The sequence below is a fragment of the Ammodytes marinus genome, assembly GCF_949987685.1.
Source record: "Ammodytes marinus genome assembly, chromosome: 7".
In the NCBI taxonomy this organism is placed as follows: Eukaryota; Metazoa; Chordata; class Actinopteri; order Uranoscopiformes; family Ammodytidae; genus Ammodytes; species Ammodytes marinus.
In genome coordinates, this window is record NC_137211.1 from 26,176,513 (window position 1) to 26,199,572 (window position 23,060).

The 23,060-nt window shown below is 40.5% G+C and overlaps 1 protein-coding gene across 1 annotated transcript; it reads left to right on the plus strand.

Moving 5' to 3' along the window:
* Positions 1-3,272: 3,272 nt before the first annotated feature.
* Positions 3,273-21,397, plus strand: LOC307253039 (LHFPL tetraspan subfamily member 4 protein-like; the record flags this gene model as incomplete). The annotated part of the gene is made up of 4 exons (XM_080030874.1): positions 3,273-3,684; positions 18,118-18,354; positions 20,588-20,604; positions 21,344-21,397. The coding sequence occupies 4 exons, from the start codon at positions 3,273-3,275 to the stop codon at positions 21,395-21,397; spliced, it is 720 nt and encodes a 239-aa protein (XP_079887000.1).
* Between the last annotated feature and the right edge of the window lie 1,663 nt (positions 21,398-23,060).

A 23,060-nucleotide genomic window follows, 5' to 3' on the forward strand; every position in this document is an offset into this window, starting at 1 on the left:
GCAGACGACAGACAAGATTTTTTATGTGAAATGTAAAAGAGAGTTTTTCATCTATCCAGATGCCAAGATATTTATATTCAGTGACTCTTTCAATATGAGATCCATTATTTGTGTGAATAATAAGATCATTAAAATGTATAGTTTTTGCTCTGGAGAAACACATATATTTGGTTTTGTCTGTATTAAGAACAAGCCTGAGGTCCACTAGACAGTCCTGCAGGGTGTTAAAAGAGCTTTGTAGGTTCTCAATAGATTGGTGCACCGAATCGGAAATGCAATACAGTACTGTGTCGTCAGCGTATAGATGGGCGTGACAGTTTTTTAGCGATGAAACAATGTTGTTTATATAAATTGTGAAAAGAACTGGACCTAAAATTTGTAGGTGAATTCTCTCTTATTCCCTTCGGGGTGTCGATACGTCCTACCTGTTAAGATAAAACCTGCTTTGCCAAATCACACATTCCGTCTGCATTCAAACTTTTCAACTTCTTCATAGTTTTTTTTTAAATTATATTTATAATTTTCTTGGCATTCCTTGTTGTCTTGACATGTTTTTTTCATGTCAAGCTGTGTATTTGTTTTGTTTTTCTTGTGTTTTGTATATAAGACAACCTGCTGCTCATAACTAATTGCCCCTTTTAGTGGGATTAATGAAGTTGTTTGAATTGAATGTATATGAATTGAGACCAAATTGAGGGCAGATATAGTGACAATCATACACACTACTCTTTGTATGTTCCACCTGTATACTACATACAGTGTACGCTCTCTCACAGAACACTGTCTTGGCCTAGTTTTCTGTGAATGTGCTATAGCTGCAGGGCAGATGTGTGTGTCTCTCTCCCCAGAGTGAGTAACTGAGCTTTTTAATGGACAGAGAATGAAGGCTTCAATAGTTAAGGCAACATCTATCCCTTAAAGAACACAAAGAATAAAGAATAAAGAACACACAAGCCATGCCAGACCTGGTTCACACTCTGCTGTAGAGCGGTGTTGTGTGTTATTGGTGTGTGGAGATTATTTTGTTCTTTACTCATACCTCATGATGACTATATAAAGCATGAGCACCAAGGCTGAAAGGAAAAGACTGGAAATGTAGCTCAACAAACATTGAATGGATGGTCCCATGAAAATGTTGTCTCACCAGCCGGTCAAGATTTAGACCTGTCCCAACAAGTATCTTAAATTAGCAAGGAGGGACTTTTTTTAAATATTTTTGAAACAGTCACATTTTTCCTCAAAGGATCATACATTACATGTAACAGAAAAATTAGGAACAACAGCTGGCATCCTAAAAAAACACACTACCGCTTTTGTTCAAAGAGGCCACTAAAATGAACACAAACTGAAAGTTCCTCGTAGCCACTTTAATATCTGCTAGATAAAATGGCGCCAAAATGTGGTGCATACTGTACATTCATAGTTCATCAAGGGATGCCACTAAATATCTTTGATCCCTTGAATCATCCTCTGTAGCGCTATTCGATTAATAGTCATCACATTTGGTTAAGACGTGTATGTCCTCATCAGCACTAATAACTAGCTTTAACAATCAAATCTTTCAGAATTTAAAATCTAAATTTCAATGTTTTAATTGTCTCCTCCATTGTTTCATGACCAAATACCTACAAAGCAACATTCCAAAAAGCTTCCGCTGTACTTGTTGTTTAGCACTGATCAGTAAACAGCAATCTAAGACACTTAAGGTGAGACACCTTTTCAAGCACTGGTCAGTTTTGAGACTCTTTGTCTATTTTTCTTCCATAACATGTCTTCTTTCATATTGGTATAAGTAAAAGGTCCAAAAGGTACACTTAAGGAGGAATTAAGTGATATACATATTTATGTTAATATTCATGTTAAATCGATATATTCATATACAGTCATCACTTATTTAGTGTGCATGCTTCATAACACAGGTCTCTCTGACACCCGCTCTGCATGTGATTGGCAGACAACATTTTCTGGTACACCACCTGATGTCCAATCAGAAGGGAGAACGCTACAAACAGGCACACATTTTCAAGACTTCTATATAGTATTTTGTGTTTAATAAAATGAAAAAAGGCTGTATCCAAAATCTGTTCTGTAAACATGTGACTAAAAGCGGGTGTCAGTGAGTTCCAGTTAATACAAGGGTCCTGTGTGTCTGTTTGATACGTTTTTTTAATGAAAACTCCCACCTCATCCGAACGGGAGAGGGGAAAAAAAACATATGTTGGTCTAATATTAAATTCAAGGTGAAAAGGGGCGGAGACGCGCTTTGATGCAAATTGCCCCATGCTGTTGCAGCTGCTGTGCGCGCGCACGTCGTGAACGCGCTCCCTCGCTTGCCATCAGTACAACATCAGCATCTTCCGAGGGGGTGCGCACAGACACGGCAATAGGAGGAGAGAGAGAGAGTGAGAGAAAGAGAGAGAGGGAGAGGAGACATACTGGATGAAGGCTACGATAAAAAAGCAAGATGATAATAGAGTCGAGGCGGTGGAGGGTGTCGGATTTACGAGAAAGGACTGTTGAGATTTGACAGAGGCTCTGTGTTGAAACCTGTTCTCGATTTTTTTAAATTTTTTTATGCGTTCCGTATTGGTGTTTTTTTTCCACACGCTGCGTGGACAGTGAAGGGTCGAGCAGAGGGAAGGGGAGCAACCCCCGATGCCTCGGAAGGTAAAGCCGGGCTCCACCGCTGGCGCTACGGGCAACCAGACGCATCTCACCCCCCGGATGGTAACAACACAGGATCCTGAAGAGAGCTCCGGACTGATGGACGAGGATGGAAAACAGCTTTAACCCCCCCTCCACTGTGACATGAGGAAAATCCTATTTTGAGGGAATCTTTTTTTAATCATTCATGGTGTAACCCCCCCCGCCCCCCCCCCCCCCCCCCCAAGCAAACGAGCCTTAGACAGCAATGTTGAATCACTTCGCCTTGTTCAATTATTCATTAGTGGTGTAGGTAGGTTATGATTTGTTTGTATTGCTCCAATGTAGCATTTCCCCCCTCATTTATTATGACAATGTTGAGTCTTCTTGTGATAGGCCACCACATATATATGTATGTAGGCCCATTGATTAGCATTTAACGGAGACAGAAACAGGCGAGATTTACAAAATAAAAAAGGCTTTGACATAGAGAAGCTGGCAGTGAGGGGTGTGGAGCGTTATGGGTATTTTAATTTTTTTGTAAGATTTACATTTGTAAAATCTAAAGTGGGAAAGGGGCAGGGGTTGAAATATTGATATAAGGAGAGAGAGAAAGAAAAAGACCAAACATGTTGCCTTCCCAAGAAGCCTCCAAGATCTACCATGACAATTACATGCGCAACTCGCGGGCCATCGGTGTGCTGTGGGCCATCTTCACCATCTGCTTCGCCATCGTCAACGTGGTGGTGTTCATCCAGCCCTACTGGATCGGCGACAGCGTCAGCACGCCGCAGGCTGGCTACTTCGGCCTCTTCCACTACTGCATGGGCGCCGCGGGGCCGTCGCCCAGCCGCGACCTCACCTGCGTGGGCAGCTTCAAAGACTTCAGCTCCATCCCGTCCGGAGCCTTCAAGGCGGCCTCGGTCTTCGTGCTGCTGTCCATGGTGCTGATCCTCACTTGCATCGCCTGCATGGCGCTCTTCTTCTTCTGCAACACCTCCACCGTTTACAAGACCTGCGCCTGGATGCAGCTGCTGTGCGGTAGGCATGCTGTTCCTATTAGTATACGGCCACTTCAGGTCTAGACCTATAGGCTATCATTTTTATTTTCAGTCAAGCAAAAAAAAAGAGAGCCACTGAATAAGCAGAAATCTCAACCCAAAACACCCTCTGTTGTAATTGCACCAATAGCCACCTTACGCACCTACACAAAGGCATCCATGTATCAGTGTTGAAGTGTATCAAGCTTCAAGAGATTTAACAATGAATGCATTCTTCTTTTGTCAGAGCCTTATGATGACCAATCACACTGGTTATAGCCACCTTTACATTCTCCGCTCCATTGCCACCTTATACTTTTGTAAGCAGCCTCTTGCCTTCTTAAATCCGCCACATAGTGTGTGGGATGAGACAATACAATTAAAGTTGGAGTCAGTGATTCTGGAGAATGCTTGTTGTCATAATACCTTTTTTGTCAAAATCACTGAATATGTTCTCAATATCTGCCTGTGCAGTCCTGTGTATGTGTGCGCTGTAAAAGAACAAAAAAATCAAATGTTAATACACAGCCTATAGGCTCTGTAAACGGACATGTTACTAGCTACATCGGGCGCCTTTGTCTTCATATCAGTTAAGTGTCAAAGCTGTGGATTAACACTGGATGTATTTTTTTCAGTTCACGCACAGACTGTACAGACAGGTAGGGGATCGTGATTTTGACAAAAAGTCATTTTGAGATCAAGCGTTCTCCAGAATCTTTGACTCCACATTTACAGTATGTCATTTTTAATGCTCAAGAAGATGATAAAAAAGAGTCCATATGAAAGCACAAAATGCAAATTCTCACGTGCAGGGCTATTGTATTGACCCCATCAAACATCAGTATGGACCTCTGAGGTCAGCATATTGAGAATGACTGGCTTCATGCTCCTTATAGCATATCATGTGACTTAAAGCCTAGGTAGTGAATAAGGCGAAAGGTGTAGATTCATTGTCTGTTCTGCTGAAACCAATATGCCGTGGACAAATGGCATCAGGCCTTGCCTTTGTTACAGGTAATTGGGATTGTTGTAGTGAGTTTTCCTTTCCTGCGACAACAGGACAGAGGAAGTGGGAATACCTTTTACCGATGTATTCACGCCCGCTGAAGTGCACTGTAAGCAATAACAGGAAGTCCCCTGTCTCCATTAACATTGTGATGATACACCACTGCATCTGGAAAGGAAGCAGCACGCGGGATCATAAGCTTTATGCTGATGAAATGCAAATGTCAATCATTCATCCATCATAGCGTCGCTGTCGGGCGGAAAAAAAAACCTTGTACCTCCAAAATTGTAATTGTTCAGGTAATAGACAAAAAACACAGTCTTTTTTTCAAAAACAAATGAACCAATCTCACAATCCCTTTTTAAAATACTTTTCATTGGTTAGAACTTTGTATCAAAACCCGCACACAGACAGTGAAGTGTTACCAATAGATGTACAAATTAAATGTAAATAAAATGGAGATTTATGCCAGACAACCAAACTATACGATGTAATGTTATGTACGATCGGATGGAGTCATGAATTGAACTGAATGTACTGTGACGGAAGGCTTACATTGGGCAGTTTTGAGGGAAAATTCCAGGTTGATTGGATTATTGTCTTCAGGATGGTGATGTGTTTTTCTCTTGCTCATCAGTTTTTTTAAACTGGGAAGGGGCGGGGGGGGCTTTCCCAACACATAGTGCATCCTTTGGCCTAACTGAATAGCTTTAGTATTTGCAACAAAAGAAACATAGAGGAAAAAAAAGGGACAGTTACAAATGTCGGGGTTTGATGGTCCAGGATAGGTGTGTGCAGATGCAAGAGCCATAAGGGATTTTTGGAGATTGTTTTTTGTATTGGAAAACATTGGATTGCGTGAGCACTTTAAAATAAGCACCAAGTATGATATCAGGGCTGAACTAACATTTATTTTCATGAGAAATGTATGTGCAGATCTTTTTTTTTAAATAAATAAGTTATTCCATGATGTAATGGATGGAGCGCGTACCATGTCGGCTCAGTCCTTGGTCGCAGGAGTTGCGGGTTCGAATCCAACACCGGGCCATTTACTGCATGTCATCCCCCCCCCTCTCTCTCTCTCTCTCTCTCTCCCCCCGTTTTCAGTCTGCACTCTCAACTCTTCAACTGTCCAATCAAGCTAAAGTTACCTTAAAAAGATCATTCATTTTCTGTCAATCCACTAATGCAGTCAAAATAATTTGAGCTGTATTTTCAGAATAACAACTCTGATGCTCATATTGACAATTGATTATTCTAAATAGCCCCCCCAAAAAAAACTAAACATGTATGTGTATTAAAAATGATTGCCTAACCTATGGTGCCTAGATGTGTGGAGGCAGAGACAGTAAAAAATGACCGCGTCAGCACATATTTGAACCCTTGTGTATTAGTGAGAGAACCATATATTTCCCTGAAAGTGCGAAAACAATCACGGTCTCTCTCTCTCTCATAAGCATTTGCAGCAAGCCTCCTGTGTATATATCCTCTTCTCTATAAGCTGATCAATGTGATAAATAGGCCAGGCAGAATAGCGTGGGAGTCAGTTTCTTCTGTAGGGAAACAGTCAGCATTCTGAATAAAAGGGAGGGAGAGAGCAAGATAGACACAGAGAGAGAGAGAGAGAGATCAGCACTTTCCTTTTCCTTCAGTATTGTTCTTTCGCTCATCCCAATCTGCCCACTCGGTCCTGTGTTCTGCCGAGTGTGTCGAAAGCGTATGGTGGCCTGACAATCAGCACCAATCAGACAGAAAAGCCGAGCTACACAGTTTACTCTCTTTATTCAATAAATATTCATGACTTAAAGGTGGGGTAAGCAATTCTGGAGAATGTTTGTTTGACACAATCACTTTTTGTCAAATCAGTGAATATCTCCTCACAATCTTCTTCTTGTCCGTACTGTGAGTGCGCTGAACAACAGCTAGTGTTAATGCACTGCCTAGGCTCCGTAAACTGGCTGTGTATTAACACCAGATTATTTGTTCACGCTTACCCCATCTTTCATAGAAATTGAACTACAATGTCAAGATTAAACCGAACAGGTAAAAAGTGTTAACATACGGGATCAATAACTCAAAAGCATCGTAATAAGGCAGACAATGCGCTTCAACCTTATTTTAGACTGCAAATAGATGCCCTCTAAGCTCGGCTAATAACTGCACTGCACTGCTTTGGTGTTGCACCTATTACACAGCGCTCATCATCTCATCCTGCTGCACATAGAGAGCAATATTTCATTAGTGGAACTTAGAGGACGTATGGTTTTGTTAAAAAATTAGGTTGTAGCCCATTGGCTGCCTTATGACGATAGCAAGGATGCATCGTTTGGGTTTTAATAACGTTTTATTTTTGAGTTAGTAATGCCGGAAGTAACAAAATAATTTTTTTTCTCTATGCTTGGAATGGCTTCTGATAATGTCCGTCTTACTTTCAGGATGTTCAAGAAATTATCTTTCAGTCACAAAAAAAGCATATCAATGCTAAACATTATTGGGCAACTTTATTACTTTATCACATTACTCTAAGTCTATTTTAAATATGCTGCATTAACTTTAACTGAGCAAAAGTAGATTTTTTTTTAGGAAAGTAACTGCATGTCCTTTTGATTTGGATATTCCTGGCATCCCACGTGCGATTTTGTTCTGACTGTAAATAGACGGGACACAATTTTAGTCTCTAACTTAATTTTTCCCTGCTTTGCGTGCCATTTGCAAGAATGTGTCAGGGTTCATGATACTTGCAAGGTTCTACTGTCCTTACAACGGGTGTGTATGATTTGTGATAAAGGTCTACTAGACTTGGCAGACAGCCTATTGCATGTTCACCACCTTGGAAGTGAGAATTGAATGATGCAGCTGCTGGGTTTGGCGGCCACTTTTCTGGCCATGCACAGTGACGTTCCCTGCGTTCCAAATCGCATACTCTTTATGTTTTCTATTCTACATACTACACACCAAATAACATGCTGTTTTCAACACTAAAAATCTTGACTGGATGTAGTAGGCATCCAGGTATTTTTTTATAACATCATAAATCTGGCCACAAGAATTGGGACTCTACCATCTTTTTCCTACCATACTAAATAGCAGAACGTATGGGGAATACAGAATACCTGACAGCCTTACTGCATTATATTTCATCATAGTAGAGTGAAAGTACAATATACTGTAGCCTAATTAAAACAGTTACAGGTAGAGTTTGGCAGATTTAAGATAGTATGTCTAAATTGGTTAAAGGATATGAATGTATTCATTTTAATTTGTTGCTGTAAGGTGTTCCAGGATTCAGGGGCACTGAAGCTAAAAGCTGTCTTTCCAAGATCAGACCTGGCTTGTGGAACATATAACATGAGGATGTCAGTGGAGCGGGTCTGATAAAGTCCATCTGAAATTTGCAGCATTGCTGTTGAATAATGTGGTAGCTTCCCGGTCGGAGCTTTATAAATAAAAATGTGCCAATGTGCGTCACGTCTTTCTTTAAAAGAGGACCACCCAACCCTTCCAATGGTGTGTGTCATATGCATTTCCTGTGATGAACCTTAAAGCCGATTGAAAAACAGAGTCCAGGACTTTAATACATGAATGTGATGTGTGCCGGTAAACCACATCACCGTAATCAAGGACAGACATGAAAACTGCCTCAATTATCCTTTTCTTGCTACATAAAGGGAAGGTGGTTTTGTTCCGATACAACTATTTATATTATATACAATATTGACATATTGGTTAAGTAAAGGTAAAATAAAAGATGAGAAAATGAATAGCTAAAAACCCTGGGATTTGCAAGTCTCTTTGCAAGAGCAGAGGGACACAGTGAGTGTCTTGGCTGCCTAAAGCTGATTACGGGCCAAAGTTGGATTATATGTATACTGAACTCCAACCAAGTGGCAATAAGGTTAATGCACTTGAAAAAGACTATTAGGTGCCCCTCATAATTCTTGGCAATAAAGAGTAACAGTATTTACAAGTATAGCCAAAATGAAGCCATTATGACTTGGATGTATAGTTTACCATTTATTGTAGAATTAGAGGAAAAGACGTGGGAACAGCAATGCTTGAGTTGGTTGGTTTTAAAAGTGGACAAAGACATGATAACTGCGTAGTAGTTTTAGACTGAAGACAAAAATGAGGGGAAAGGTTGAAGGTTCTCTGTGTCAGAGAAGTGAACATTTTCTAAGGTTTTCCTCCCAGCAAAATTGGAATCCCCGGAACACTGTTTGATATCAGAAAACGACCCAAAATGTTTGGTTAAAGGTGCCTCAAGATCATTTTGATTTGATTTATGAAGATAGAATTGTTCAATACTCAGAACTCCATGTAGAGTAAATGTTTCTTGTAATAATAATGGATTGGATTTATATAGCATTTTTCAAGGCACTCAAAGCGCTTTACCAGTTCCATTCATTCACACACAGTCATACTGGTAGTGGTAAACTACGATAGTAGCCACAGCTGCCCTGGGGCAGACTGACGGAAGCGTGGCTGCCTACGGCCCCTCCGACCAACACCTCAAACATACAGCAGTCATAGACATTCACACCAGGCAAGGTGGGCGAAGTGTCTTGCCTAAGGACACAACAACCATGACACAGGTGGCAGAGCGGGGATCGAACCGCCAACCCTTGGATCATTGGCCAACCCTCTCTACCACCTGAGCCACGGTCGCCACCGTTGTAAACTTATTAACATTCTCCAGAATCGTTGACCCGACCTTTATTCAAACAATGTCTGCTGTATCCCCACTATAACTTACTCTAGTTATTTTCTTTTTCTTCCACCCCTTGGTAGGAAAGCTCAGCACTCTGTTGGCCATTGCAGCCAGTAATGCCACCCCCCCTCTCACTCTCCCCCCTCTCTCTCTCTCTCTCTCTCTCTCTCTTTCTTTCTCTCTCCTCTATCAGCTCATGCCTCAATCTGTCTTTCACGTCTTTCCCTGTCTGATGCAAAATTAAACAGAACTAAGCAGGACATGGGACGTGGCACAGGGGACAAGCTGTCCTGGAAGAAACGACCTGTGTGTGTGTGTGTGTGTGTGTGTGTGTGTGTGTGTGTGTGTGTGTGTGTGTGTGTGTGTGTGTGTGTGTGTGTGTGTGTGTGTGTGTGTGTGTGTGTGTGTGTGTGTGTGTGTGTGTGTGTGTGTGTGTGTGCGCGTGTGTGTGCGTGTGTGTGTGAGAAAGAGAGATATTGAGAGTGTGTGTGATGTTATTTGCTTTCTAGGTGACTTTGGTGTGGTGGAACGAGCTGAAGTGTTAGCTTAAAGAGTTCTTGTGGCTATCTTAGCATCATCATTTTGCTTGACATAAATCAGCCATTGGTTACAGAATCCTATATATGATTGACATAAATCTGTGTCAATGGCATGTTTTGCTATATTATTAAAACAGAAGAATGGATGGATCTACACATGAAGTTCTGTTTAGTTGACTTAATAATTTACTATCCTAGGGCTTCATTGAGAAACAACTCACTGTGTTTGAGAATGTATGTGACAGTAATGGAGGAACTTGTTAAGTGTTTAGATTTGTGGATGAAAAACCTTTCTGCTAATCACAGCATAAGGGATTGCTGAGTGTGCACTCATTGGTTCAAGAAGGGATCTTGATGTTGTTCCCATTTGACAGATTACTGTACGTGTTATTGCCTTGAATGGCCTCTAGTTTCACTGGGCTAAACTAGCAGAAAAGCACACATGTCTTCCACGTATCTGGAGAGAACTCTGACAGTAGACACAGGGATCATCAGTCCCTGTTTTTTAATATTGAAAAACATCACACTCAGTTTTGAGTAGCTAGAAAAGATTGATTGTTATTATTTAATGTGGTGCTCTATGTATTACAGTAGTTTGACCAATTGTAATATACTTAACTACACACATATGCAGTACGTTATGATGAGAATTGTATGCAGGGTATTTATGGATACTATAAAATTGCTCTCAATTGCTCAGTTTGTGTTCTTACAAGCTGCATGTACTACATTTGTTCAATGGAAAGAGCGTGTGTGTGAGTTGGGAGAAAGAATGAGTGAAACACATCGGAGTGATTTGTATGATGCAACGCTGACCATGTGTGTGTGTGTGTGTGTGTGTGTATTAGCGTATGGGCATGTAAGACAGCGGGTAAATGTGTATACGATGGTGTGAGGGATGAATAATTCATGTGAACATTTTCCTCCTCTAGTAGTGTTTTTTCTCCTTGTTTTGATGCCCTGGTAAATGTGTGAGAAATAAAACATGTGCGTGTATTTTCTCTTTGTGCGTGCATGTGTATAGCTTCAGAAGTGTGGTAACGGCATTACACATATGTAGATAAATGAGCACACTTGCATGTTTTTAAATAGATGCTGCAGCGGACGAGTTAAATATAGAACTACAGAGAGAGAGAGAGAGAGAGAGACAAAGAGAGAGAGAGAGAGAGAAAGAGAGAAAGAAGTGAGAGAGAGTTTCCCTAGGGGATATCCCTGCCTCTCATTCTCTCTCTCTCTCCTCTCTCTCGCTCTCTGAGATTGCTGGACGGCTTTTCCCATCCAAATGTACATGTTTTAATGATCAGGCGCTTAATAAATAATTCCAAAGTCACCAGGGTGTTTCTAAAAATATCCTGACAGCTGAATAATGGATTTTCCTTTGACCCTTTCGCAGCATTGTCACTGTGTGTGTGTGTGTGTGTGTGTGTGTGTGTGTGTGTGTGTGTGTGTGTGTGTGTGTGTGTGTGTGTGTGTGTGTGTGTGTGTGTGTGTGTGTGTGTGTGTGTGTGTGTGTGTGTGTGCTGTTCAGATTGCTATACAGTTTACACAGCACTTCTTGTTTCTAATGGGGTTTATTGCCCCATTATTTGCCCACAACATGACTACATTACATTAACAAATTTACCTCAAAGCAAAATAGGATCCCTGGAACACTGTTTGAATTAAGAAAAGTTGCTATTTTACTGTTGTTATTTACAGCAGCAGGGCCCACAGCTTGGTTAACAAACATATTCTAGTCTTACGTTTGGTTCCAAGTGCCTCAAGATAATTTGATTTATGATGATATGATCAATCAATACTAAGAATTCCATATATAGTAAATGTGTTTTGTAAACTAATTACAGGCTCTGCAAATCATGTTCCCCTTCAACTGCATAGGGCACCTTTAAGGACCAAACTAAAAGTGGCTGTACACAGTTTAGTATTTGACAATAAACTAGTTTTTAAAACACAAAATCCAGTGTGGTTAGGTTTAGTAAAGGATAGTTTCTGTGTGAGTGCCTTGTTCAGAGAGATACTCTTACTTTAATTATGAATTAGATGCTTTGCCAGAGGGGGCCACTCGTCCCTCGGCATATCACAAAACTGCTTTGCGTGGCTCAATATAAAAAGTATGCCTGGACTTATGGGATGACACATTATTGTGTGGTTATGTACAAGCCTCTGTACGCCTGCCAGTTCTCTCTCCAGATTGGGGAACCTCATGCCAGCAACTTCCTCCTCAGACAGTGGAGGGCACAGGGATGATCCAAGAAAAAGTACTAAAAGCACAGTGTTCTATGATGCTCTGCGGACGTTCCCCAAATTAATAAATGACAAATATATACAAACAAATAAGGAAATGTACTGTGACTTATAGAAGTCAACTGTGTAAAGATTAAAAAAGAAAGAGTGAAAAAAGTAGGGAGACTCCACATCTTGCTCTCTCTCGCTGGTAAACAGTATTGCCAAAGCATTACAGATATAAAAAACATTTTTAAATAAATCAGGACAATATGTATGTAACAATATGATGAGTACAAATGTACATATAATATAGAAAATAATACAAACAATATAGTCTATAAAAGAGTACACTTTAATTATTACAGGTAAGACATTTAAAATAAAATCCAATAATGGTAATACAAATTAAAATAAATAAATAATGGTAAAATAGAGTTGTTTCTATTACTATTAAAAGCTAAAGCTACATATTATATGAAAGCTACTAAGCATCTCTCTCTCTCTCTCTCTCTCTCTCTCTCTCTCTCTCTCTCTCTCTCTCTCTCTCTCTCTGTGTCCATCACACACACACACACACACACACACACTCACTCACACTCACACACACACACGCACACACACTCACACTCACACACACACACACACACACACACTAATGTATTCTTGATCCCGACTTGGATGCCGTCCATTAGACAGATTGAGGGCAGCAGGCCAAGGTCTAGACACAGTAGCAGAGGGAAGGGCAGACCTCAGGCAGCTAGATTCAATTATATAGACAGGACATGCTGATCTCTTAATGCAGTCCTGTTCACACTTTTACACCCATGTGTAGGACTTGTTACAATCTGTTCATGGATGGCCTGGTTGTAAGCTTTTAAAAGTAGTTTAGGGTGACTTCTGGAGTTTTAAATGGGCTCACAAACGGGTTCTAGAACGGTAGAACAAGTTATACTGTATACCATGGCCAAAGCAAGAGTGATTCTGGACACAGTTTCGGACTCTCCCCGCAGTGATGATGTCACCACATTATTTTAGCCTCAGCTAACATTAGTTTTTCACGCTGACATGACCATCATATACTGCTATATATATATACAGCAGGAGCAATGGAGAAAAACAATATGGATATTTGTTTAGCTTGATTTGAGATGCAAGGTATTTCAATGTGTGGATGCATCAATTTACATCGACTAGAATTTTCTAATTCTAGTTGATGCAAATTGTGGTCTGTCTATAAATATATACGGCATGTATAAATATGCTTCCATTGAACAACTCAGTGAGGACATGGCACAGAGTTGGATGGCATCATGGTCGTACACAGCAAACACAGAGACAAGCTGCTCAGTTCGAAAATACTTCACACACTCATACAGACTTATTTGTAGCACACTGTTGCTATTTTAGAGATCTTACACATAGTCCTTTTTGGCTGTTTGTCTAGAATGAAGAAAAGGGATATGTGTGTAAATCTGACCAAATTGTTATGTAATAATAAGTCTATAAATATCTTGAGGGGCGCTTTAAATAAATTGGTCCACAATCATTTTTAACTAGCTGGATCACAACCGTCTCCCGGCAACGCATTTTCAAATGTTTGTTTGATCTGCTTTGTTCCTAACGGCTTGACAGGCTGCAATGGAAAAGGAAAGAAAAGGAGGCGCATGGACTGAGATTATAAAAAGGCCATCATGGAGTGGAGCAGTTGTACAGTAGCCAATCCTGCTGTCTTTCTCTGTCTTCATATGGATTGTTTGTTTCCTCCTTTCATTCTTCCCCTCTCTCTCTCTCTCTCTCTCTCTCTTTCTTTCTCTCCATTTCTCCTCCCATTCTCCCTCTGTGCCTGGTGCCTTTGAAGTTCCTCCCCTCCACGTTCAGAATGCAGTGTTTAGAGAGAGAGAGAGAGAGAGAGAGAGAGAGAGAGGGAAGAGGGAAACACCCCAACAACTTCAAAGGGCTTTTCTCTGGTTGTGGGTATAGGTGTTATTTTTAGCCTGAAACAAGTTGGAGATGGAGGAGAAGAAAGGGGGGAGAGGGGGCGGGGGCGCAGGGAGAGCATGTCACACGGTCATTACTGACATACTGCCTATCTTAAGAATATAACTGTAGAAATGACTCATACGGCTTGAAGTTCTAGTTCTGTCACGACACAGTTACAGTATGTGTGGACCGATAAAGGTGTTTTAAGTATAGAGGTCGGTTGGAGGGATTCCCCTAATGTACGATTACTGTATACTGTATCTTTAAGAACTATACTGAATACATCACTTTTAGTAGTGGAGCACTGTTGTCAGCTCAGCACTGATTATATTCTGGTAAAAAGCTGAGCTAAAGACAAAAATCATTATGTGAAAATGCTGCTGCAAAGAGTTTGCTGCTGGGCCATTCGTCTTATAAATTGCGCTTGTATGTGCTTGAAGACAGTCTGAATCAATGAATAGCCTAACAGCTGTATTAATGACGATGGTTTCACTTACTGCTACGTACTGGAGTGTATTTGAATGGAGATGCATTCACTCGCTGTTGTACATACTGAAGTGTATTTGAACCAAGATACAATCGCTCATATTAGGAAAAACAAAGGGAATGAAAAACATATTTCGTAAACATATGAAATACACAGCATCTTAGAAAGACTACCATACATGTTCTCTCGCAAAGACAAACAACTATACACACATGCACAAATGCGAGACATGGTCTGATTTTGGCGATGTTTTCGGAGGTGATGGATTGAATTTTGTTGAATGTTGATTTGGAGCCTATGGGGAGGAGTTCGGTTTATTCACTGTCGAGTTTGAAAAAATGTTTGCATCCAAGTTTGAATTACTGATAGGCAGGAGTCGATAGTGGAGAGAGGGGGTGGGTTGTGGGGGGATTTGGTGCTAAGGTTTATCTGGGTGTTGTCGGCATAGCAGTGGAAGTCCAGGTGGAAGTGACAGATTAACTGACAGAGGGGGAGGATGTAGTATAGATGATGAAGAGGAGGGGGCCGAGTACTGAACCTTGGGGAACCCCCTGTGTGACTGTGTTAACGTTTAAAAAAAAACACAAACACATCTCTATGGATCTACACAGGGGAGGGTGTTATGGGTAAAAGTAGGATTTGAGTCTTCCTTATGTTGTGAGGAGAGTTTATAGCAGGAAAAAGTGTTAATATGTAGCCTAGGCTCTGTAAACGGGCATGTTGCTTGCTACGGTGGCTAGGCGATGCATTAGCACACCATTACGTTAAGCGCACACACAATACGTATGGTAGCGGTTTGGGCAAAAAGTGATATTGTCAACAAGCATTTTCCAGAATTGCTGATTCCACCTTTAAAGAAAAACTACTGTATATTGCAACCTAATTAGATTTTTTATAGGTACTGCAATCAGCTCTCTTTCTATTTCCAATAGACAGTTTGTGTTGTGATGTTGGATCTCTGTGTGATGATTGTAATTACAGACCACACCAATAGCCGGAGCCACAGTAATGAAACCCCAGCTGAATTCAACCAGAGTTTTCCCCTTGACATAAAATAACAACAGAGTATATTTCAGATTCAAACATGATGTGATTCAGAAAACCTGATTTGAATTGCTCCCAGCTCAATCACGCCATAATACCGTAAATGTGTTTTGTGTTGGTAAACAAAATTGGTGTTCGCTCCACCACATATTACAGTGTTTTATATTGAAATGTGAGATAATAACATTCACTACAAAGGAAATGGGAGCGGTTAATGAGCTTGGTTAATGAAAGCATTTTTGCTCATCATCAGGATTCTTCCAATTTGGCGCCGCATCAAAAAAAAAGCCCACACTCAATAACTTTGGACAAGTTTAATGGCGAAGCGGGAAACATTCATCAAAAAAATCCCATAAAAAACATGCGACGCTCATTAGTCAGTTAATGATGGTATCATCTCTCATCTGTGTTAATATCTGGTATGAAGGTCATAAAAGGAAGCCAATAACGTGATGATTTCCCACGACGATTACTTCCAATGGTTCTTCTGTTCTCCCATTACTTACTGTATTACCGTCATTATAATTCTCATTACGTTCTCTCATTACGCGCCGCAATAATTTTGTCCAAAGGAGCGGTTCCCATTTTCAGACGGTGCACGCCTCTGCCTGAAATCAGACTCCCCATATTTGCACGGTGTTCTGAACCGGTGACTAATTTGATCCCCTCCCTCGTCTCTTGCCAGTGAGTTCACCACCCACCATTGTCTCCTGATGGATGGCTGCTATAGGTGGAACACAGGCTCTTCACAGGCAATCACTTATGTGACAGCTTTCAACCGCATGAATAATGGACTTTGCTTTAATACACTCCGATCCATCACCGTCACACACCCTACTACAAGCACACAAACATTCTCCTACTTTTCTACGCTTCCGCACTCTTGGCCTAATTCATTAACACCTTTTAAAGGTGGTGTCAGCCATTCTGGAGAAAGCTTTTTGTGAAAATCGTTTTTTTCTTTTTTCAAAATCAGTGAATATCTCCTTATGATCAGCTGTAACAACTAAAATCCAGTGTTAATACACTTCCACAGCTATGTAAACGGATATGCTTTTGCCTAAGTGGGCCCCTTTGTTTACAAACCCTTTGTTTGCATACAGTTTACAGAGCCTAGGCAGTGTATGGATTTATTCAGAAATAGCCACGGCACTGCAGTCCAACATTAACAAAAGGTCTCATCTCCCACTTATTCTGCTTTTATGTGTTACCAAACATGTCGATTTATTCCTTTAAGATAAAAAAAAATTGCTGTTTGGACTGCCAAACTCAGCATACAATCTTACCTTTTCAGCTTTTCACTACAACTAACTGCCACCTATTGAAATTGAAGCATAACAGCATCAATCAGTGTACTCTAACCCATCATTTAAGCAGATAGGGGATTTACTGACTGACTGACTGACTGACCTGACTTATCCACTTTCAAATTTGTATCCATTGATGTCTCTGTGCTGTGCTGTACACCTCATTGCACACAGGAGCTACTGTGTTTGTGTGCCACTGCGCCTGTTGAAGGTTGTTGGGCAGCATTCAAAGCACTACAAATATTCAAACTGTCGCACACCAATTGTGTTTATAGATGTTATATCTTTTGAGATTTCTCTTGCACTGAAGCGTATCTATCACACTCTCAGGCAAATGTCTCTGACTTGGTGTGTGTATCATATAAGTGAGCATGCTGGTGGAACAGACATGGCTGGTATGGAATGGACTCTAGATTCAGTGTTACGTCTGCCATATGTTCCCCATCTCCCAGTGGAGCCCATGGCTTTACTTACGGCCCCTCAGGCAGGCTATTGAAACAGTCCTGGGGAGCGGGGAATATGGCACAATCCCCTAGTCATGCAGACTTTGATGAATGAGCAGAACTGTCATTTTTGTTATAGTCTCGAAAAATGCATGATTGCAGTCCCCTGTATGCGTGTGTATGTTTACAGTGCTTGCACTCTCCTTTGATCTTTGCAGTGCGAGTGTGCGCAGTTTTATGTGTGGGATCTGTGTTTTGAATCCCAATACATAAATCATCTCCAGGTTAATAATGTCATCACTTTCAAATCTGTCAACAGACATTTTTTTCTTTTTCCCACATCAACTTCCAAATGTCTTTTTTCAGTTAAGAATCTGTCACTTGTACCATCCCTTTGTCCTCACCCTTACTACCCCCTTGCTTTGTTTTTTATACTCATGCTTTATTTCTTCCCAGGTTATTTTCCACTTTACAATTGTATACATCCAATTATACAATTCATCGCAAGGAGAAATTATAATCCACCTTTTCAACCTAAAAAACAACAACCCATCAAGTTAAAAAAAAAGTGCATTAATAAAAATAGAAAGCCCCCTTGTACTCTCTTATATTTCTCTATCTCCTCTCATACCTGGCTGTCCTTGTACGAATCCCCAATATTCCAATTCTCACTTGTACCTTGTTCCCCCTGCAGGAGTGTGCCTGGTGCTGGGTTGCATGATCTTTCCCAACGGCTGGGATGCGGAGGTGATCCGGGACATGTGTGGGGACCATGCGGGGAGGTACGCCCTGGGGGACTGCTCTGTCCGCTGGGCCTATATGCTAGCCATCATGGGCATCCTGGACGCCCTCATCCTCTCCTTCTTAGCCTTCGTCCTGGGCAACCGGCAGACGGATTTCTATCTGGATGATTTGCAGACAGACAACAAAGGTACATCAAAGGAGCAATGAAACACAATGCTTTAAAAGTTGTGTAAGCCCAACATTAAACTTCTTCACCTATGTACAATATACAGTATGTCTTCCTCCAGCAAAAGAGGAGTCAGCAACTATGGAGAATGCTTGTTGACTGTAATTAATTTTAGTCAAAATCAGTAAATATCTCTTCACGATCCGCTATTTGACCATACTGTTAATGCCTAAAAGAATATGTTGTTGATACACACAGCCTAGGCTCTGTAAACCGGTATGTACAGTAAATAAATGGCATGTTTTACATGTTTATCGCGAAGAGATATTCACTGATTTTGACTTAAAAGTGATCTTTTCAACAAGCGTTCTCCACAATCGCTGACTCCACCTTTAAATGTGAGCCACTTGATTTATAAAAATTTGCCAACTGACAGTAAAAAATGACAACACTCCAACCTGAACTGGGTCTCTACAGCCAAACATCTTTCAGTGTTGTATTGAAGAGGTGGGAGAGAGTTCTCCAGAGGCTTTCTGACAGTTTGCGTGATGTTGCATCAGGACACTCAAACTGCCTTGTTTCAACTGCATGAAAGGAGAGGAAGAGGGGAGAAGGAATTGCAGAAGAAAGGCAATGGTAGGGCAAGAGAAAAAGATACAATGCAAAATTTAAAATTTAAAAATGTCATGAGAATTGTTTGTTTCAGGGGTGCGCTTGTGGTGTAGTGGTTAGAGCATCACTGCCCCATTTCATCTCTGTCTCTCCCAAAAACTGTTTTAATAAATGCCAACATAAACGAAAAAGATCCATGAACCAAATGCAGAACAAAGCAAAAAGAAACAGAGCGAGAGAGAGGGAGAGAGAGAGAGAGAGAGATCTCTGACAGCAGAGCAGGTAGACAGAGAGCGGAGAGATATACACACACACAGTCACACAGAGTAAAGGAAAGAGAGGGAGTGAGAGGAAGAACACTGACAGATAAAGAGAGAGAGAAAAAGTGACACAAGATGTCTTGCTTCTCCGCCGGATCTATCTTCACGATGGTTTCCATGGGAACTGGAGATATTCCAGGGCGTGGGCGTGTCTCCCTGTTCTTATCTGATTAACCTCACCGACAGTGTCTGTGATGTGATGCATCCAACGCATCTAATGCTTCAGCAGCTGTGTGAAGTTGAGTTTTTTGTCATACATTTTGCTTCCTCGTATCAAATACTGTAGGTCCATGAAAGCATTTTGCTGTCCGTAAAAACTGACAAAGGTGAGATAGTGAATGGCAGCAGCAATAGGTTGATAACAGGAAACATGTGAGAAGATTTAAACGAATTAAAGTAGTATGGTATTTTTTTTCAAAGGCGAAACTATTTTTGTCTTTTTCAAGCACTGGTTAATTTTGAGATTTCAGTCTAAATTGCTTCCGTAACATGTCTTCTTTCATACTAGTATAAATCAGTGGTCCAAAATAAAATAAGGTTAATTAAGGTGTTTGTTTTACCAAAGCTGGTCCGTTTGCGTCTTAATATTTCTCCTATACAGCCATCTTAAACGGTCATTATCTCAACATAAAACATTTCGATACTTTGAACCATAAAAAGGCTGTAGCCAAAATTTGTTCAGAAAAAACTTTGCACACCAATATGTTGTGAGAATGAAATAATAATGTTAATTCAAACATTTCGGAAAAAGAAAATGGAATAGAAAAATGTGTTTAATGTCAGTAATCATCTAGAAAAGTTTCATGATGATAACTATAAGTTAAAACGTTATACACTATTCACCTGCTCTGTCTTAAAACTGCAGTGTGTAGAATTTTGGGTTTTATTTCCTAGCAGATTTTGTAGAAAGTAATTATAATATCCATAAGTACATTTAATTTAGTGCATAATAGCTGAAAACAATGTTTTGAATTATTATTTTTTCCCTTAGAAAGGGTCTCATATATGTCCATATTTCTGCATATTTTGGACCAAGGCCTAGTGCCGCCATCTTGAAAGTGTCATAGTTGGAATGTCATCAGGTGCATTGTTTAAAATTTAGAATTGTTCTTGTCCTTGAAGGCCACTGTAGCTTCTGTTATTATTCGAAAGGGTTGGGGTTACCCAGGGAGTGTTGCATTCAAGAACTTTGTAGAATTTTCTTGATGATGTCATATTACACACTGCACCTTTAACTCGTATTTAAATGAGCAGATTCATTTCCATAGCTATATATACCTGTTCTGGTTATGCTTACGTTTGTTCTTTTTCTGTCATTGCAGATTTTGCTGTGTCAAGGGTAAGTTGCTTTTTTTCATGCATAGAGGGGATACATAAACATATGTAAAGCCTCATAAGTGTCTAAACATAGTAACATGAGCTGATAGTACTAGTGTAGAACTATTTCCTCTGGCTAGTACTAATCTACAACCCAACAGAGCCAAGGGAAATGGACCAAATGAGAAGTTTGATTTGGTTTGTTTAGTCTTGGTCTTACAATGTTCCTTTTGTCTTGTGTACGGTGTATTGTGATGTGTTGCAATGTCGGAGCTAATGGAGATTCTGCACATACAAACAAACAACAAACAAACAAACAAAATAATAGACAACATTACAGCTGTTTTCACTGAATAGCGCCCCCCCTCCCCCCCATGACAATAAAATAGAGCTGTGCTAAAATATAAATTACGCTGTAGGGCTAGAATTGCCGGCTTCTGAAATTGAATTAAAGTCCACGCTTAATTATCGATATCATGTGACATGATGTATTAAGACCACCCAGATCTTACACAGCAACTTGTATTTCAGCTCTGTTTTGACATTTTCAATGAACTATGTGGAATATCGGAATATGCATTGTGTCGCAATGTATCGCGTGAGCCATGTATCGTGATGCGTAATGTATCGTGAATTCCTTATTGCCAATACACAGCCCTACTATCTTCATGTGAGACATTGGTGTATTTCCCTGTTATGATGTTTCATGTCTGAAGTCTGAATGTCAGTTAAGTGAGAGTCCTCTGTTGTGTTTTCTTCAGATTGAAGTGCGGGACAGAAGAGAGCCGCGGTACGGAGTGCAGCGCCTTCACTGAGGGCAACAATGGCCACTGGACCACTTTTGTTTCTCTTCTCTCATCCCTCTGTTTCTTTCTTTCTTTCTTTCCCTCTCCTCTCTTCTTTCTCTTCCCTACAATGATCAGGACATCCCTCAAATCTCAATGCAGACACCGAGTGTACAGGATTCTTTCAAATGAAAACCAACAACAAAGCAAACTGGGATAAACTATATTTTGGGGAGAAAAAGTATATACAAGGTTGTACAGTGCATTCAACTCTCCACGAATACCTTTAAGATGGAAAAAAAAGATTTACTGTTTTTAAAGTCTTGATTTGTGTGAGAAATCATTCTTAAGATGAAGAAACATAACGTCCGTCTATGCTTTTTTGCAACAATTTATTTTTAAAATCTGGCTATTTAATGATTTTGAGTTTGTGCATTGTGTGCAATTATAGCTTCAGAAAGCAGGTGATTGAGACTCCCCGTACCGGTCAATTGTGAGAACATTTTAGAACACTTCAACAGGAACACTTGTATGGCTCTTCACATGAGGACTTTTAAAATGTAAGAAAGGCATTTAAAGGAGTGTGTGTCCCATTGCAGCTTTACATTAACCTAACACCTCTGGGAGATTCTCTTCTGTACATACTTCAACCATGTAAATAGCATTACTGCTGACAAAAACAGCCGACAACAAAACCTCTTCTGACTCTTAAAGCATTTGACTCTAGTCTTTCTATCTTTTGATTTCAGTGTCCGTTGTGCTGGAAAAGAATGGGGGAGTATGTTAACATCTATTTGGTGGGATGAGACAAGTGGATATTCCCATAGAAACGCAGAGTGCCGTGCATCAAAGTCATTGTGTATGTATAACAATTTTTGACACGGAGAGAAAGACAATACCCCTGCTTTGAGAAAGCCTGAAAACAAGCCCATATTGTAGTATTTTACTTTACAGTTGACAGTCAAAAACTTTTTTTTGGGGCACTTTTTTAATAGACAGTTATTAGAGAGACAGAGTTGAAATGGCACAGAGAGGGCAATGACAAGCAGAGAACGACCCGGGCCGGATTCGAACCCGGGTCTGCTGCGACAAGGACTGAGTCTTTATGGGGGTAGCGCTCTTACCACTACACCACGAGCGCCCCCCAAAGATCTTTGACACTGAACTGATTAGCAGCTGTCCAAGTCAGACTTTGAAACCATGTGTCTTTTTTTCCTTTATAATACCCTCTCTCTATCCACAGTGTGCAGTTTACTACAGGTGTATGGTTCCAGCATACAGTTTACTCTACAGATGTCTTAAGACTTGAGTGTGAATACGGCTGTATGAGTCGGCCTTCTCTCAGAGGGAAGTCCCCCTAAGTGCTGCATTGTTTTAAGGTGATGTCACTTATATGCCTCTATGGAGAAGTGTGTAGCTTGTAGTAGTAGTAATGGGAATCATAAGTGGGACAAAATCCCAGCTATTAACCTCCCCCCAAAAGAACAAAAGAAAAAATCCCTTAAAAAGTAATAAATCGCATCAAAATGTTGCCTTTGGAACACGTGTTAAGATAGCAGAATATACTGTGACTTCTACCATTTAATCCTCGCCACCATGTTGGATATTTTTAGACCTTTTTTATGTAATTATAGGCAGGGCTGTTAGTAGCCCTCCCAGGGCACTGCCCACGTCCCCCGTAGTAAAGTAGCAT